Source organism: Hylobates moloch, unplaced genomic scaffold, assembly GCF_009828535.3.
Source record: "Hylobates moloch isolate HMO894 unplaced genomic scaffold, HMol_V3 SCAFFOLD_15, whole genome shotgun sequence".
Taxonomy (NCBI): domain Eukaryota; kingdom Metazoa; phylum Chordata; class Mammalia; order Primates; family Hylobatidae; genus Hylobates; species Hylobates moloch.
In genome coordinates this window covers 320,672-337,239 of record NW_026652290.1, presented here as the reverse complement: position 1 = coordinate 337,239, position 16,568 = coordinate 320,672, and the positions used below count along the sequence as shown (strand labels likewise).

At 53.2% G+C, this 16,568-nt stretch overlaps 1 protein-coding gene across 2 annotated transcripts in view; it reads left to right on the top strand.

Moving 5' to 3' along the window:
- Positions 1 to 16,568, top strand: part of TBCD (tubulin folding cofactor D) — a 185,994-nt gene that overhangs the window by 130,941 nt on the left and 38,485 nt on the right. For both annotated transcript variants that reach the window (XM_032177936.2, XM_032177934.2), the window contains 4 exons: positions 2,402 to 2,431; positions 6,234 to 6,319; positions 13,191 to 13,271; positions 16,077 to 16,150. In XM_032177936.2, coding sequence (XP_032033827.1) covers positions 2,402 to 2,431; positions 6,234 to 6,319; positions 13,191 to 13,271; positions 16,077 to 16,150 — 271 coding nt within the window. The remainder of the gene's footprint in view (positions 1 to 2,401; positions 2,432 to 6,233; positions 6,320 to 13,190; positions 13,272 to 16,076; positions 16,151 to 16,568) is intronic.

Below are 16,568 nucleotides of genomic sequence, written 5' to 3'. Positions count from 1 at the left end.
TGCCCACAGCCCCTGCTGTTTCCCTCTCCTGACCCTTGGTAGCCACCGGTCGCTCTCCGTTGCCTATTCTATTATGTCATCTCGGGAATGCTGTGTAAATGGACTCTGGCCTCTAACGCTGTAGCTTTCTTCTCTCGGCACAGCTCTCTGGAGACCCACCCCCGAGCTTGGTGGGTGGTGCCGGTTTGCTGCTTCTGTTGCTGAGTGCTGCCGTGGTTTGTGTGACCGTTCATGGGTTAGGACATCAGGATGGTTTCTAGTCTTTAAGCTGCTGTAAACATTCGTGCTCAGGTTTTCGTGTGAGTGTAGCTTCCATTTCTCTGGGATAAATGCCAGGAGTAGTTTCTGGGTGGTGGTAGTTGGACATTTAAACTGCTTTCTAGAGCAGCTGCACCATTCACGTTTGCCGTTTGCACCACCTGCCCGCAGCCCTGCCTTCCTCTGTCCTCGCCTGCGTCTGACATGGCCACTGTTTTCTGTGTCGGCCTTTTTGACAGGCATGTGGTGATACGTCACTGTGGTCTTCACCTGCGTTTCTGTCATGCCTGATGGTGTGGAGCATCTTTCACCGGCTTACTTGCCATCTGTACCTCCTCTTTGGTGAAATGTCTGCTCAGGTCTTTTACTCGTTTCTAAGTGGATTGTTTTTTGTTTTTTTGTTGTTGTTGAGTTTTGAGCACTCTTTACATATGTAGGGTTCTGGTCCTGTGTTGGATTTGTGTTTGGCTTTCTCCTAGTCTGTAGCTCATCTTTCCATCCTCTTCATAGGGCAAGAGTTTTTAATTTTTTAATTTTGCTGGGGTCGCAATCAGTTTTTTGTTTTTGCAGCTCACGTTTTTAGTGCTTTTTAAGACGTGAAGACTTTCTTAAGTCTGGGAACTCCGCCTCGCCCGGTCCCAGGGATGCTGTCCTGTGTTTTCTGTTCTGCTGATTGGTCTGCATGTCTGTTCTGCCAGTGCACACTGTGTGACAGGCTGTGCTGCGACGCTGCTGTGTGTAGTCAGCCTTCACACTGGGCAGGGAGATGCCTCCCAGCGTCTTCTTTCTCAGGACTGTTTTCCCTGGTTTAGGGCTTGTGCTTTTCCACATAAATCTTGAATTTTTAAAACATCTTTTAGATGCCACTGGAATGGTACATGTCTTCCTAATAGTGTATGTTAAATTGACGTTACAGTATATCTTTGTTGCATTGCCTCTTGGCAGGTTTTGTTTCTTACTTTCCTAATGAATTTATCACAAAAGTTACAAAATTGCAAAGCAGCAGCAGTCAGGCCTCCTCCCTGCCCTTGTGAGAGCTGCACAGGAGCCCGCTGCGAAGCGCTTGTTTCCTCCAGTCTCTAGCCCAGCCCAGGGGTCTGCCTTGGAGCCACCTGCATGTCTGGTTTCTGTGTGATTGGCCAGAGGCGGCAGGCACGTCTGTTCCTTTTCCCTGGGGGTTGGAGGCACAGACCCTGGGTGGCCGTGTTTTGGCTCCTTTACTTGGTGCCCGTCTGTGTGTGCTTCTCCCAGCAGCCCGCGCTCAGCCTTGCTCTCAGGAAGCCCCCAGGCGAGTGTTGGCAGGAACCCTGCCAGGCGGGAGGTCGCTCCTCCAGAGCGTGGTCCCTGAAGCCGCCAGCCTCCCTGACCTTGCTGCTGGCTGGTGGTGTGTGTGGTGTGGCCGTGGGTGCCCTTTGCTGGGTCTTCCTGGGACACTGAAGTCTCCTGTGTCTCCAGCCCTGAGAACTCTGAGCCCGGGTGCTTTTGGGAAGGACGGGGCACCAGCTGGTGACACATGGGAAGGGAGGTGTGGTTGTCACCTTGCCAGGGTAACCTGCTCTGCCTGGCCGGTGCGCCTAAGGAGGGCAGGGTGTGTGTGGAGGACTTGAGAGGCCTCCTGGAAGCACTTCATCCTGTTGAAGTTCACATTTCGACCTTTTCAGCAGCCCTTGGGCCCGTGCCCGGCCCTGGGACTCGGCCTGGAGAGCCCATTGACACCGTGCCATGGGTGCCGGCAGGGCACCCTCCCTGGAGGGCGGCACGCGGTGCCAGTTGGTGACCATGAGCTGCCTCACTCCTGAGGAAGAGTGTTCGGACTCTGGGCTTTGATTTAACCTGCCTGCCTGTCTCCGTGTTGACAGTCGGGGCCTCCGCGTGGGTGCTGCTGGGAGGCTCAGTGGCAAAGGCCACTTTTCAGGATGTGTCTGATTTTATAAACTTGAATTCTTAAATTGTGGTTTTAAAGAGCACCAGGACGTAAAAACAGAGTGATGCGCCTTGAGGCTCTGTTCAGCCAACAATGAGGGCTTTTATTTAAAAAATAAAGCCGTGGGTCATTAACATTGTGCTGTTTGTTCTGAACTTGCCTCTGGTGTTGGCGGAAGCTGACCTCGCTCACCTGCTGTGTTTGTTCTTTGCTCTGCAGGCCGCCTTCCAGGAGAATGTGGGGAGACAGGTATGGCTGCTTTTAAACACCTTTATTCCAAAAACTTCCTGCGGGTTTATAGGTAGGAATCTTGAGAGCTATAACCCTGGTGTCTTCTCGCACTGTGAGATGTGGTGTGGCTACATCAACGCCAGGGTCATGAATGCACCATAGGACGCACATGTTAAACAGCGAGTCCTGTTTCACAGGGAACCTGCATGTACAGTAATTTACACACACAGGTCGGAAAGTTGTGCTTTACGCGTTGCCAAGAGCCACATAATGTGGCTCTGCAGGGTGGGGCGGGTCCCTGGGACCAGCCTGGCCTTGTGGGATGCAGACCTGACCCCGCCTCATCCCACGCAGAGGAGGAGCTGGCTCTGTTGACGTCAGCTCGTGCCTCATCCAGACTGTAGAGGGGCCCAGAAGTCGGCTCCCAGAAGCTATGGACCCCACGCCCCCACGTCATGCTGGGGCTGCTTTTGCTGTGCCCTCTGACCCTGACATCTGGTCACTGGTCAGCTTCGCCTGTGAATGGGGGGCCCCAGGTTATTCATGTTGTGTGTGATGACGTCACATCTTGGGCGTGTGGTCGGGTCTTGCAGGAGAGTGGGACAGAGGCCGGAGAGGGGACCAGGATCTGGGCTGGACCTGGGCGGGGAACAAGAGGTCAGCCGAGAAGGCTCTGGAGTTCCCGGACAGCAAAGCAAATGCAGCCGGGGTCTGGGCTGTGGCCGGGTGGTGTAGGGTGGCCTGGGGTGGACGTGGGCCTGCGGAACCTTCTGACCTGTGGGGAGCCCTCCAGGCAAGGTGTCTGACCTGGAGTGGAAGCATCGAGGCCAAATGAGTCCAAAGGAAAAGCCGGATGCCAGAGTCAGCTGGAGAGGCGGGCGGACGAGGACTTGTGCCTATTATTGAAATGGTTCTGGAGGAGCCTACTGTGAATGTTGTGGGCAGCTTTCTGTAGACGGAGCCCAGGAAGGGGCGTGACCTCCTCGTTGGCCCGAGGCGGCCGAGGCCCTCCCAGCGTCCTTGGGGTGCTGCATGTGTTTAGAGCCCTGCACCCTGGTAGGAGCCAGTTCACTAGGAGGAGGCACCAGCCTTGGAAGGGGAGCCTGGGTGTGCAGACAGCAAGAGCCGCCCAGGCCGAGGAGAAGGTGAACGAGGTTTGGTCTTTTGAGTGGAGAGTGTGGCTGCTGTGAGGAAGGAGGAGCTTGTTGGAAACCACTCAGCTGAGCCGAGGGACTTGCCAGCTTCCTGGAAAGTGACAGCCCAGGAGAAGACGTCTCCCCGTCCCTGGCTTCCAAGCCCTCCAGAGCCCCCACTGGAGAGGGGCGTGCTGAGGCCAGAGCCTGGGGTGGCAACGATGCTGGGTGGGCCCTGGGGCACACTCCGCTGTCACGCTCTGTCCCGGGTTCCCAGATGCTGCTTCCTGGGAGGAGCAGCCCGGTCGCGTAGGGAGCCATGGGGCCCTGCAGCTGAGCTGACCGACCTCCCTGTGTGTGTGGCTGGATTTGAGCCGCGTTACCTTTGTCGGGGCAGCTCAGGTTGGGGATTGATTGACAGGGAAAGGAAAGGCCTTTACACTTGGTCGAAATTCAGGCAAGCAGCCAGAAAATGGGATATTCCCGTGGGTGCAGGACTCTTGCACCTCAGTCCTGAGCCTGAGCCGTGTGAGTCTCAGAGCATCCTGCACAGTGACCAGCATGCGGACGGCAGCGGGAGCCTGGTGGAAGAAGCTGCACAGATTTTGAAGAGACTTTGAAAGAAATGCAAGATGCGCAGGTGCGGAGCGTCTCCCAGCCCCGCACGGCCGTGTCCTGCTGAGGTTGGACAGAAACATTTGAGAAGAAGGTCAAGAACTTGGCAAGGCAAAGCAGACGGGAGTGGACGTGTCACATAGCACGCAGGGAAGCAGCCTAAAAACCCTCGGATTTGGAGAAGGCTGTTTCTAATACACAGATTTGGAATGAAGTTGTAAGAAACGCATTACAGTAGAGGCCTCTGGGTAACAGCAGCAGGGATGGGGTGTGGTTGCGGAGCGGCATGGGGGACACAGAGGGGGCTTGGGGCAGAGACGAGGGACCAGCTTCTCTGTCCAGGCTCATCTTGGCTGGAGTTGGAGACTGTGGTCCTGAGTGGTCTCTGCCTTCTCCCCACTGAGCCCAGGGGCTCTTGAGCAGGTTGTGACTAACCCATGGGCAGCTTCCACGTCCAGGGCCTGTCCGACATTCCAGCCCTATGACCCTGCTCCTAGGCGAGTGCTGGCCAGGCCCCCGCCAGCATCAGGCCCTTGTGGTGGCCTGTCCACACCCAGGTCCCCCACTTCCCCCCTGCACAGGGGAGGAAGTTGAGGCTCAGGGCAGCCGAGCCCACCTTTGTCTGCTCGGAGCCTGTTGTTCCAGCCCTAGCCTGGCTAGACAGAGCCTTGGCCCCTGTGTTGGTCTTGCTTTGTTCTCACTGTGGGGGGATGCTGGGCACAGAGTCCCCTTGTTCTTGTTCTCAGTGAGACCTGGTCCTGGGCCACCCCCGACGTTTCCCTGGGCTCCTGCCTGCTGTGATGTGGGACATGGGGTTGTACCCCAGTGGGCGACCTCCCAGGGTGTGGCACCTGCTGTCTTTCTGCAGAGTGAGCCGCAACACCCCCAGCTGGGTGCAGGTTTCTCCCCTGTTCCATGGTTCAGTGAAGGACGCTCGTGCTGTCACCCATTCCAGCAGCCTCAGGCAGGAGTTTATGGTATCTCTATCAGCCCAAGCTCCCAGTGTAACCCTTGGGAGAGATTTGCTGGAAGAAAGCCGCATGGTACCTGCTCATTCCGGCCTCTCCTGGTGGGAAGGAGGGATGTGGCCCCGGGTGCTCTCAGGAGTGCTGGCTGTTCAGTTACGTTTACTTGCGAAGCTGTTACATGAAGGTGTGAGGTTTTAATGATCAAGTGCAGGGTGGTGATGAATGTGTTAAAGACGTCAAGGAAGGATCTGAATCCCGGCCTCGGAGGTGGGCAGGCTTGGGAGACCTTTGAAAAACCCTGCTGTGGTTTAAGCTGTAAAGCTTTCTGTGTTTGGTTTAAAGTTTGTCATTTGTATTTTCTTAGGAAATTATTTATGTTGTTTCCAGAATTTCAAATCCTGGAACCTGAGAGTGGTATCAGTAACACCATGTAGGCTTCGGGGCTGGAGCTGGGGCTCCACTGGGAGGCTGTCGTGGTGGGGTGGGAGGAGGTGCCGCCTCTCCCATGTCAGAGCCTCGGCGGTTGCTGGTCCTTGATGCTTCTGGGGTCAGCTGTCACCACCCCCAAGAACCGGCTGGGCCGGCTGCCCCCAGTCAACGTCTTGCCTGCCCAGGACAGCTGAGCGGGGCCTGGGCTCTGGTCCAGGCTTTGTAGACCGGGCAGGCAGCTGCATCTCCGACCTGACCCAGGCCTGCTCGCTCTGGTGTGCACCGACCTGCCAGCTTTGTGGCGTGGGGCTCGGGCCGAGGGAGGTCAGTGGCTGTAACACCGTGGAGACCTGAAGACCGTTGACGGTGCCTGTTTTCAGGAAAGGTCTCTTACAGCGTACCGAAGTGGAAGTGTTTGAGTTGTTTGAAAAAGATGAAATACTAGTGAGTGGTTTCAATGATTTGTCATGGTGTCGCCTGGGTAGACCGTCAGGAAGTCGGTGTGACGTGGAAGTCCTCAGTGAGCAGTGTCTGTGGTGTGTGGCTCGCTCGTCACCTGCCTCAGGGCTCGGGGTTCATGAGTGTAAATGTCTGTGGATATGATTATTGAACTTGGTGAAATGCCTTTTGTTCATTCAAATTCTTCTTTTTCCCCCATTTCCACTTTCTTATTAGGGCACTTTCCCTCATGGTATTGATATTTTGACCACAGCTGACTATTTTGCTGTCGGTAACAGATCCAACTGTTTCCTGGTTATAAGGTAAGTTTTTAATGTATATCACAAAAACAGAATATCCTAAAATCAGATTGGATGTCAAAAATCAGCTTCCACCATTTTCTTTTTTCATCCTGTAATGTCCACTAAATTGAATATAGTTTTTGTGTGAAAAATTAAAAGTGGAATTGGGAACAGTTACTGAAACTTGTGTTTCATGTTGATTGGACACACCTCATGCTTTACTACGCTAGATAGGGGACATTACTCACGTGTTAAAGAGGGGCTCAGCTTCAGGAGTGCGGCCTTGCCGTGAGTGCTGTCTCTGCTTACGATTTTTCTCCTGATGGCCCCGTTTTACCCGTGCTGGTTCTGTGTCGGGCTTGGAGTTTGACAGGAAGCAGCTGCAAGCACGGCCACACCTCCTCCCGATGCTTCCCTACTGGATGTCCTAAGTGCTTTCCCAGTGTGAAATCTTGGCTTAGAAGGGACTGTTTCTTTTTCTGTTTCAGTAATAGAAAGTGTTTTGAAGCTGAAGTTATCTGTAGATTGTTTATGAAATGAGTAAGAGGTATTTTAGAAATCAGGTTAGAAACAAATGTTTAGCACCTCTAATTGCAGTTTACAGAATTAAATTGTTTTAGTTGTATAATTAGGTACTGAGGAGGTTTCTTCAGTGATCTTAGTTGATCCATTGCAGCAGAAATGTGAAAAAGGGTGTGACTTTATTTCTTTATTTGTTTTTGGAGACAGTCTCGCTCTGTTGCCCAGGCTGGAGTGCAGTGGGGTGTGACTTTATGAAGTGATTTATTTGCTTTACATTAGGACAAGAAGCATGCCCGATGCATTTTTAACATAAACCATTAAATACCCTAAAGATCGATTCCCCAACAGCCCTGCTATGTAGACCGAGCGGAAAGGACGTTTCTCCATCACCAGCCTGGGAGGAGTTTTGAAAACGTAGCATTTGGCCTGTTTCCCAGGAAGGATCTTTGAACACACTTATCTGTATTTTTATACCCTTTCAGTTTTCCTCAACATTTAATGTCCTTTTTTGCCTTATCAGTTCTTTCCTATTAATACTTAGCCATATATTTTATGTGGAAAATACACTGGCCCGATGTGGTGGCTCACACCTGTAATCCCAGCACTCTGGGTGGCCAAGGCGGGTGGATCACCTGAGGTCAGGAGTTGAGACCAGCCTGGTGAAACCCGTGTCTACTAAAAATAAAAACATTAGCTGGGCGTGGTGGCGGGTGCCTGTAATCCCAGCTACTCAGGAGGCTGAGGCAGGAGAATCACTTGAGCCCAGGAAGCGGAGGTTGCAGTGAGCCAAGATTGCGCCACTGCACTCCAGCCTGGGTGACACAGTGAGACTCCATCTAAAGAAAAAGAAAATCTACCACCTTTTCCCGAGTTTCCTGGGTAACACACCTGACAGCTGTGGGAAGCTTCAGCATATTTCCCTTGTTGCTGAGGTTTCTAAGCCAGCCTAAAACTCGCATGTAATTTGCTGTGTGCGTTTTGTAAAAACATTTGCCAACACAAGACCTGGGTCCAGGCATGTCTTTCCCCAGTCTGTTTGGCTTCCTCATGATGCCAGGCCCTGTGTGCAGACCAGATGCCACCTGTGAGGACGCACCGGCAGACAGGCCCCTCCAATCCTGAGGACGGCATCACGGGGACCGGCAGTCATGGCTGCACCCTAGCACCATGGGGCCCCCCTTGCACCCGAGGCAGGGTCCTGCTGTCAGCCTGGACCTTGGGGTGAGGGAGGCAGTGGTCCTGTTCAGCAGAGGGCATGGGACTCAGCACAGCCCAGCAGGGAGGAGAGTTAGCAGGGCCCTGGGCCCTGGCGGGGAGCTGTTGGGGGCCTTTGAGCCATAGTGAAGAGTGTGGATTGTCCTGAGGTCATGGCACTTTGATGGTCAGGTCTGTGTTTTGAACGTATCACGGTGGCTGTATTTGGTGACTGGAAATAAGGAGAGGGCTTGGGGGCTCTCGGGGGAGGGGAGAGGGCTGGGGGCCTGGAGGTGTGCCCGCTGGAGGAAGGTGGGAGTCGTCAGGGCATTACAGAGGGTCTCAGAGCAGTGTTGGCATCACACCGCAGGTGGAGGGCACAGCTGAGGGCGACAGTGTCGTTGAGTGCGAGGAGGTTGGGGGCTCAGCTTGCATGTGCTGACCTGCGAGGAAGCATCAGCCGTGCTGACACGGAGATGTTTCCTCTGCAAGTGGGAGTTTCGGACACACAGACTGGGATTGAACTAACGGAAGGGCACCCCGTGAAGACTGTGGGGTGAGACGAGGAGGATGGGGGGACCAGCCGTCGCCCCGCTCTCCTGTTTATCATCACAGCCTCGTTGAGGTGTAAACGACACGCAGTAAGCTGTGCATGTTCAATAGGTACATTTTTGTAAATGTTAACATCTGTAAATTCGTACCTATCACCACAATCAAGATGAGAAAAGACCCAGGTTTCCCCTTTCCCTTTTGGGGTCCCTCCTCTCCCACACCCCATTCTTCAGGCATCCCGGTCTGTTGCTGTCACTGCAGCTGTGTCTGCGTTTCCCGAAGCTCTGTGTGAATGGGTTCAGGCAGTGGGCACCCTCCTTACACTGGCTTCCTCTGCTCCATGCTTCCTGCAGACTGTCCGCCTGTGGGGACCGTCCGCGGAGCCTCCAGGGCCAGGGGTGTGGTGCACGGCGTCTGTCTCCACTCACCCGGTGAGGGGCTTCTGGGCAGTGTCCCGTCTGGGTTGTCACAGGTGCAGCTGCGGTGAACATGTGTGTACACGTCTGTCTTTGGGCCTGCACTCTTGTTCTCTGGCATAGATGCCCAGAGCTGGGTGGCTGTGCTGTCAGTTTTTTTTTTTTTTTTCCTTTTGAGACAGAGACTTGCTCTGTCACCCAGGCTGGAGTGTGGTGGCGCAGTCACGGCCCACTGCAGCCTCGACCTCTTGAGTTCAAGCGATCCTCCCACCTCAGCCTCCCGAGTAGCTGGGACTACAGGCACACGCCACCACGCCGGGCTGATTTTTGTATTTTTTTGTGGAGACGACAAATCATGTTGCCCAGGGTGGTCTTGAACTCCTGGTCTCAAGTGATCCGCCTGCCTTGGCCTCCCAAAATGCCGGCCTTGCAGGCATGAGCCACCACACCCTGCCTGTAACTTCTTACGAAATGGCCACACGGCTTTCAATGTGATGGTGCCACGCACCCCCGGTGCTGGATGAGCTCGGGGTCCGGGGTCCGGGGTCCTTGCTGGCGCTGGGGATGTTGGTCTTTCAAGCTTGGCCACTGTCCTGGGGGTGTGGGAGCAGCTAACTTGTGTTCTAGTGACCGATGATGCAGTTTCAGTCATCATCCATTTCAGGGGCGTGTTTAACAAATCTTTCGCCCATTTATTTATTAGGTTAGTCGTTTTCTTCCTGTTGAGAATTTGAGAATTCTTCATGCATTCTGCATACAATTCCTTTTTCAGATGCTTCCTTGCTACGTATTTCCTCCTGCTGTGTGGCTTTCCCTTTCAGTATCCTGTATATTCCTTTTTTTTTTTTTTTTTTTTTTTTTTTTTTTTGAGACGGAGTCTTGCTCTTTCACCCAGGCTGGAGTGCAGTGGCGCGATCTCAGCTCACTGCAGGCTCCGCCGCCCGGGGTTCCGCCATTCTCCTGCCTCAGCCTCCCACGTAGCTGGGACTACAGGCGCCTGCCACCTCGCCCGGCTAATTTTTTGTATTTTTAGTAGAGATGGGGTTTCACCGTGTTAGCCAGGATGGTCTCGATCTCCTGACCTCGTGATCCGCCCGCCTCGGCCTCCCAAAGTGCTGGGATTACAGGCGTGAGCCACCGCGCCCGGCCAAGTATCCTGTATATTCCTAAGTCAAAGCCTTTTTAAAAAAAAAAATCAGCTTTGGGCCGGGCACGGTGGCTCACACCTGTAATCCCAGCACTTTGGGAGACCGAGGCAGACAGATCACGAGGTCAAGAGATCGGGACCATCCTGGCCAACATGGTGAAACCCCGTCTCTACCCAAAATGCAAAAATTAGGCGTGGTGGCGGACGCCTGTAGTCCCAGCTACTTGGGAGGCTGAGGCAGGAGAATCACTTGAACCTGGGAGGCGGAGGTTGCAGTGAGCCGAGATCGTGCCACTGCACTCTAGCCTGGGCAACAGAACGAGACTCTGTCTCAAAAAAAAAAAAATCAGCTTTATCTTTGTACATCTACTTTATTATATAGAGTTTACGTATAGTAAAATCGCCAGTTTTCAATATGGGTTTAAGTGTGGCAGCAGGTTTGGCAGATGTGAGCTGTTGAATGACCACCACCGTGGTCAATGTGGTGCACATGAGTGTCCCTCCAGGAGGCGCTGTCCTGACTGACCACCTGTCACTGGGACTCCACCGTTTTAGAATCCGTGCAGGTAGCTTCCTTCATCCACTCCCTGCCTCATCAGCTGCCTGTGTTTCAGGGTTCCTCAGTGGTTCCCGCTGCGTGGATGCCCCACAGTTGAGGGGCTTGGAGCCCCCGTGGGTTTTGGTGTGAGCACACGGCACGGCTCTGTTCTCCCCGGCTGGTTTTCTGGTTTTCGTGAGCATTGAGCCCCCGTGGATTTTGGTGTGAGCACACAGCACGGCTCTGGGTGTTGGTGTGAGCACACGGCATGGCTCTTTTCTCCCCGGCTGGTTTTCTGTTTTTCGTGAGCATTGAGCCCCCGTGGGTTTTGGTGTGAGCACACAGCACGGCTCTGGGTTTTGGTGTGAGCACACGGCTGCTTCCCGCAGCTCTGGCTGCAGACCCTGGGGCTTGGGCCGTTGGACAGCTGAGCAGAGGCTTCGTTTTCTTGTCCTATGTGCAGGAGGCTGAACACCCGCTTCAAGTGGTTGAAGCGTGCGTGTATTTTCTGTAAACTTTTTGATGATATTTCTACTACATTATGTTTTTTTTTATTGATTCAGAAGGACTGGTTTATCTTAGGGAAGCCTCCCGTTGGTAAGACCAGTTGTGGATGTTTTTTCCAGATTTGTTGTTTGACTTTTGACTTTGTTTTTGGTGTTTTCTTGGTAGACTTTGTTTGGCCTATGTGTTTGTAGGGATCGATTTCTTCTATGGCTTTGGGTTTTGAGTCATAATTAGAAAGGCAGATCCTACTTGGAGATTATTTTTTAGAAGTCTTCAGTGTTGTTTTCACAAGATGTAACTTTTATTTTCGAGACATAATTTACACGCTTTTAGCTGCCCCCATATGGAGTGGACGGTTGTGGAGGGGCTGACAGTGTGTCCACCTGCGTCACCTGCATCTTCCTTGGGAGTGGAGCTGCCGCCACTTCCACGGCCAACACTCCTTCCTCCCAGCCTGTGTGCCGCTGCCCTGCCCTCGACGCGGAGCAGGGCTGCCCCTCGGGGAAAGTCGTATCCATGGAACCAGAGGGAACACACTCCTGTGTGTCAGTGTTCTTTGCTCAGCGTAGTGTGCCTGGGGCCCGTCCACAGCGTGTGTGTCCGCAGCGCGTGTGTCCTCAGCGTATGTGTCCTCAGCTCGTGTGTCGCAGCTCGTGTGTCCTCAGCGTGTGTCCTCAGCTCATGTGTTGCAGCTCGTGTGTCGTCAGCGTCTGTGTCCTCAGCTCGTGTGTCCTCAGCTCATGTGTGTCCTCAGCTCTTGTGTCCTCAGTGTGTGTGTCCTCATTTCGTGTGTCGCAGCGCATGTGTCCCCAGCGCGTGTGTCGTAGCGCGTGTGTCTGCACCTCTTTTATGTTGGTGAGTTGTATGCACTGTTCTGTGGCTATACAACTTTTCTGTGAGTTTGCCTGACATTTAGGTTATTTTGAATTTTTGGCTGTGATGAATAAAGCAGTTGTATATATTTATTTAGAAATCATCTTCACGTGGATGCATGTTTTCATTTCTTTTGGATGAAGAGTTAGAAGAGAATTTTTGTATATTTAACTTTATAAGAAACTGTCAAACTGTTTTGCGAAGTGGCTGTATAATCTTGTACTTTCACCAGAACGTATGCAGGCTCTGTTTTCCCACATCTGTGCCAACACTTGGTATTTGCCAGTCTTTTAACATTTATCCATTCGAGTGGGGGTAATGATTTAACAATTAGCATTCCTGGCTGAATACTGACAGTGGACATCTTTTCATGTGTTTATTGGCCTTTTATTTATTTTCTTTTGTGATGTTTTTGTACCAATTTTGTACCAATTTTTTGTTTGGGGTTTATCTTTATATATTCTGGTACAAGTCAGCCTTTTGCCTTTTGATCTTCTTACAAGCTTTTAACGGCTTTCCCGAGGCATAATGGGCACATGTTAACTGTATGTGGAGTGCAGGCTTTACCGAAGTGCGGCTGGCACACGCCAACCAGAGCGCGCAGCTTGCTGTGTGTGACGTAGGCTGTGAGGCCTGAGCACAGCCATCAGCCTGGAGCCTCCCCGTGTCTGCTGCCTGTCATTCCCGCCTCGGTCCTCCCCCACCCTGAGGCCACTGATCTGCCTCTGTGGGTGTAGATGAGTTTGCAGGTCCTTGAATTTTGTGTGAATGGAACAAAGCTGTGTGCACTCATTTTGTCAGGCTTCTTTGGCTTAGGGTAGTTGAGATTCAGATTGTGTGTGTTGCTGCTGAGTATTCGATTGTGTGGATCAACCATGGTTTGTTTTCCCCGTAGATGATGTCAGGGCGGTTTCCAGATTTCGCTGTTACACATGAAGCTATGTGCACGTTTGTGTAAAGCCCGTGTGTGCACAAATGCTCTTTTCTTTTGGGTAACTGCTCAGGAGGGAATGGCTGGATCACGTGGTAGATTTGAAGAAATGGACAGACTGGCTTTGAAAGTAACTGTGCAGAATTCTCACCCACAGGCAGTGAGTTCTCGTTCTTCCACGTCTCACCACCTCTCCGTGCTGTCTTTTCCAGTGTGTTTATTGCCGGCTTTCCTGAGTACACCCAGCCAATGATAGAGCACCTGGTTACCATGAAGATCAACCACTGGGATGGGTAAGTTGTCTGTTTTTGTTTTTCTAAGAGTTTTTTTTCCCACCCAAAGGAGAGATTCAGTTGAGCTTATAAGCCTTGAGTGTATTTTCTCACTGTGGATGTCATATTTTAAAATAACTTCTGAGAAGTAATATGAATTCCAGTCTTCATGCCGGATGTGTTGGGTCACGGTCTGTCTCCAGTTCCCCTTCTGGAGAGCTTGGTCCGGTGTGTCCGACGTGTCGGTGTTCCCGTGCGAATGCCCACGCTGGCGTGTTGTGGAGTGCCGCTGCCGTCCGAGGGGGCGCGGGCGTCACTTGGAGGCGGAGCCTGCGTCGTCTCCCTCAGCAGTGCTTCCCGCTAACTGTGCTCCATGTGGCTCCACCAGGTGCTTTCTGTGCTGTGTGCTGGGAGCCCAGCAGTTTTTAGTGGCCGTTTTCATCATTACAGTAGCAGCTTCAGCGTTTCCTCGCATTTCATAGGCAGTTAAATGTGTCTCAGAAAGGAAAAGTGAAGTGTGGTCTGGAGCATAAACAGAGCGTTAGTGCTGTGACTGCCGCCCCGGGGAGCTCAGAGGGTCCCCTCCTAGGACAGTGCTGTGCTGTGGCACTCCTCACGGGAGCCCTGAGGAGTGGCAGGTACCTGTGGGTGGAGGTAGCTTTGTGAGGGCGCGAGTCCAGAATCTCAGTTTCAGAGTTGGTGTGACGTGGAGGAGGTCCTTTCTGATCCATGGGGGATGCGTTTGCTGCTGCCTGGGGAGCGGCCCGGCTGCCTGCTGTGGTCCTGCTGCCTGGGGAGCGGCCCGGCTGCCTGCCGTGGTCCTGCTGCCTGGGGAGCGGCCCGGCTGCCTGCCGTGGTCCAGGCAGGGCCCTCAGGACTGGGAGCCTCTGGGAAAGGAACTCCTGGGTAGCACTCGGGCTGCTGGGGGGAGACCCTCCCTTCATTCGCTTACAGAGAAGGGTGTGAGTTCCTGACACTCGGGGTGTCCCTGCAAATGTTACAACAAAACTTTCTCCATTAGGGTACAAGGTCCCCTAAACCCAATCTGGGGAAAATTAATTCATTTGTCAGTTGTATCAGCCAATTAGTCAATAACATCTTTTTTTTTTTTTTTTTTTTTTTTGAGACGGAGTCTCGCTCTGTCGCCCAGGCTGGAGTGCAGTGGCGCAGTCTCGGCTCACTGCAAGCTCCGCCTCCCGGGTTCACGCCATTCTCCTGCCTCAGCCTCTCCGAGTAGCTGGGACTACAGGCGCCCGCCACCACGCCCGGCTTATTTTTTGTATTTTTAGTAGAGACGGGGTTTCACCGTGGTCTCGATCTCCTGACCTCGTGATCCGCCTGCCTCGGCCTCCCAAAGTGCTGGGATTACAAGCGTGAGCCACCGCGCCCGGCCAATAACATCTTTAAAACCAAAGTTACAGATATATGCCTATGGTGTCAGAGCTGTGGGACTCTCCAGCTGGTACATATGCCCTTAGTGTCAGAGCTGTGGGACTCTCCAGCTGTTGCTGTCTGTCTCTGCCTCAGTTCTGTCGGCCTTTCCTTCACGTGTTTTGGGTGGGGTCACTTACTGGAGGCAGATACACTTTCGGTTTTTGTCTCTTCCTAAGGTATTGACCCTTTGTCTTTGTGGAACAGCCCTCATTGTCTCATGTTAGATTTCTCGCCTTAAAGTAACTGATGACTGGTGTAGCACCTGGTTGGCAAGCCTTTTCTTTAAAGGGCTAGATAAACATGGTAGATCTCTGTTCCATACGCTTTGCTTTATTTTATTTTTTAAAGTTTATGTAACCCTTGAAAAATGTGAAAACCATTCTTAGCTGAGGGCCGTCCTTGCAGCTGGGACGGCATCGCCTCCGCTTCTCAGGTGCTTTGTCTTTTCCGTCCCCTCAGTTGCAGGAGATGGTCTTATAGACAGCATGCAGTTGGGTGTTGCTCAGGGTGTGGAGTTTCCTGGCACATGAGACGCCACCTGCCTCGAAGAGCTCTTTGTTTACTGTTAGATTAGAAGTGGACCCTGAGCAGGGCCCTCGGCCGACACCGGAGGGGCTGTGGCAGGTGGTGCTGCCAGCGCGGGCGTCTGCCGTTGTGCCTTGCTTCACTGTGGTGCTGTGGGTTTGGTGTTTTTAAATAGAGTACAGGCACCCGCCTTCTGCATGTTTTCACCTTCACATTCTGCTTCTTTGTTGTTACATGGTCACCCTCATGATGATTTTAAGTCATGACCACTTGCTGCTCCATCTGGGTCTGGAGGGGCGGGGGCATGGGCTCCTGCAGGTCGCTCCCAACTTGACCCTCTGCCTCTGTGTGGAGCTCTGGAAGGAAAGGTGGGCTCAGGAGGGGCTCCGGCCTCTTGAGCCGGTCCTAGGTCAGCCTTTCGCTGTCCCCGTGTTCAACCATTGGGTGCTTTCAGTGTGTGTCTGATGAGGCAGTTATTGGATATGTGCCCCAGATTTGGTGGGTGAGCCTTAGGAAATTCCTTCTGTTCACCCCTTGTAATCCGTGGAGGGGTGGTTTCACGTGGCCCTGTCTCAGACTCACAACCTCAGAGTAGCGTGGGGGTGGGGAGGCTGGAGACCGAATTGCCACTTGGCCCTGAGAAGGAAAGGCAGCTGTGTCCCAAGAAGAACCGTGGTTATCCATGTGACCTGGCTGTGGTGGACTGTCTGAGGTTCTTGTGCTGGTTCGTGTGTGTGAGTGAGTGAGCCTCTGCTAAGTGGCCGGTTGAGGACTTGTGTGTCGTCTCCCTCACTTTCTTTTTATGAATTGAATAAAGCTAGAATCTTCAAAATGAAGGCACTCACGACATTCTTTCCTCACTCTCAGGGTCATCCGAGAGCTGGCTGCGAAGGCACTGCACAACCTGGCCCAGCAAGCACCCGAGTTCAGTGCCACGCAAGGTGGGTGTGTGTCCCGGCCGGCCTGCAGGCACCGCGCACGCACCGCAGAAAGGCCTGGTTTGCTGGTTTCAAAGGCTGGGGGCTGAAAATAAGGTTGTGCTTCTGTCTTGGTGAGAAGCATCTGAGGAATGAGCTGTGGACTTGATCGGGGGATAGGCTGTGAGGACGGATGCGGTGAGTGTGTCCGTCTGCAGGGCAGGGAGCCACTGAACTGTGTTACGTACACCGGGGCCCGTGATGGTCCCGCCGGACGCCTGACACGCAGTGCTGCTTCCCTGGTCTCTGGTTGGCTCGCACCTGCCACACGACACTCCCTGGTCTCTGGTTGGCTCGCACCTGCCACACGACACTCCCTGGTCTCTGGGTGACTTGCACCTGCCACACGACACTCCCTGGTCTCTGGGTGACCTGTGTGCAC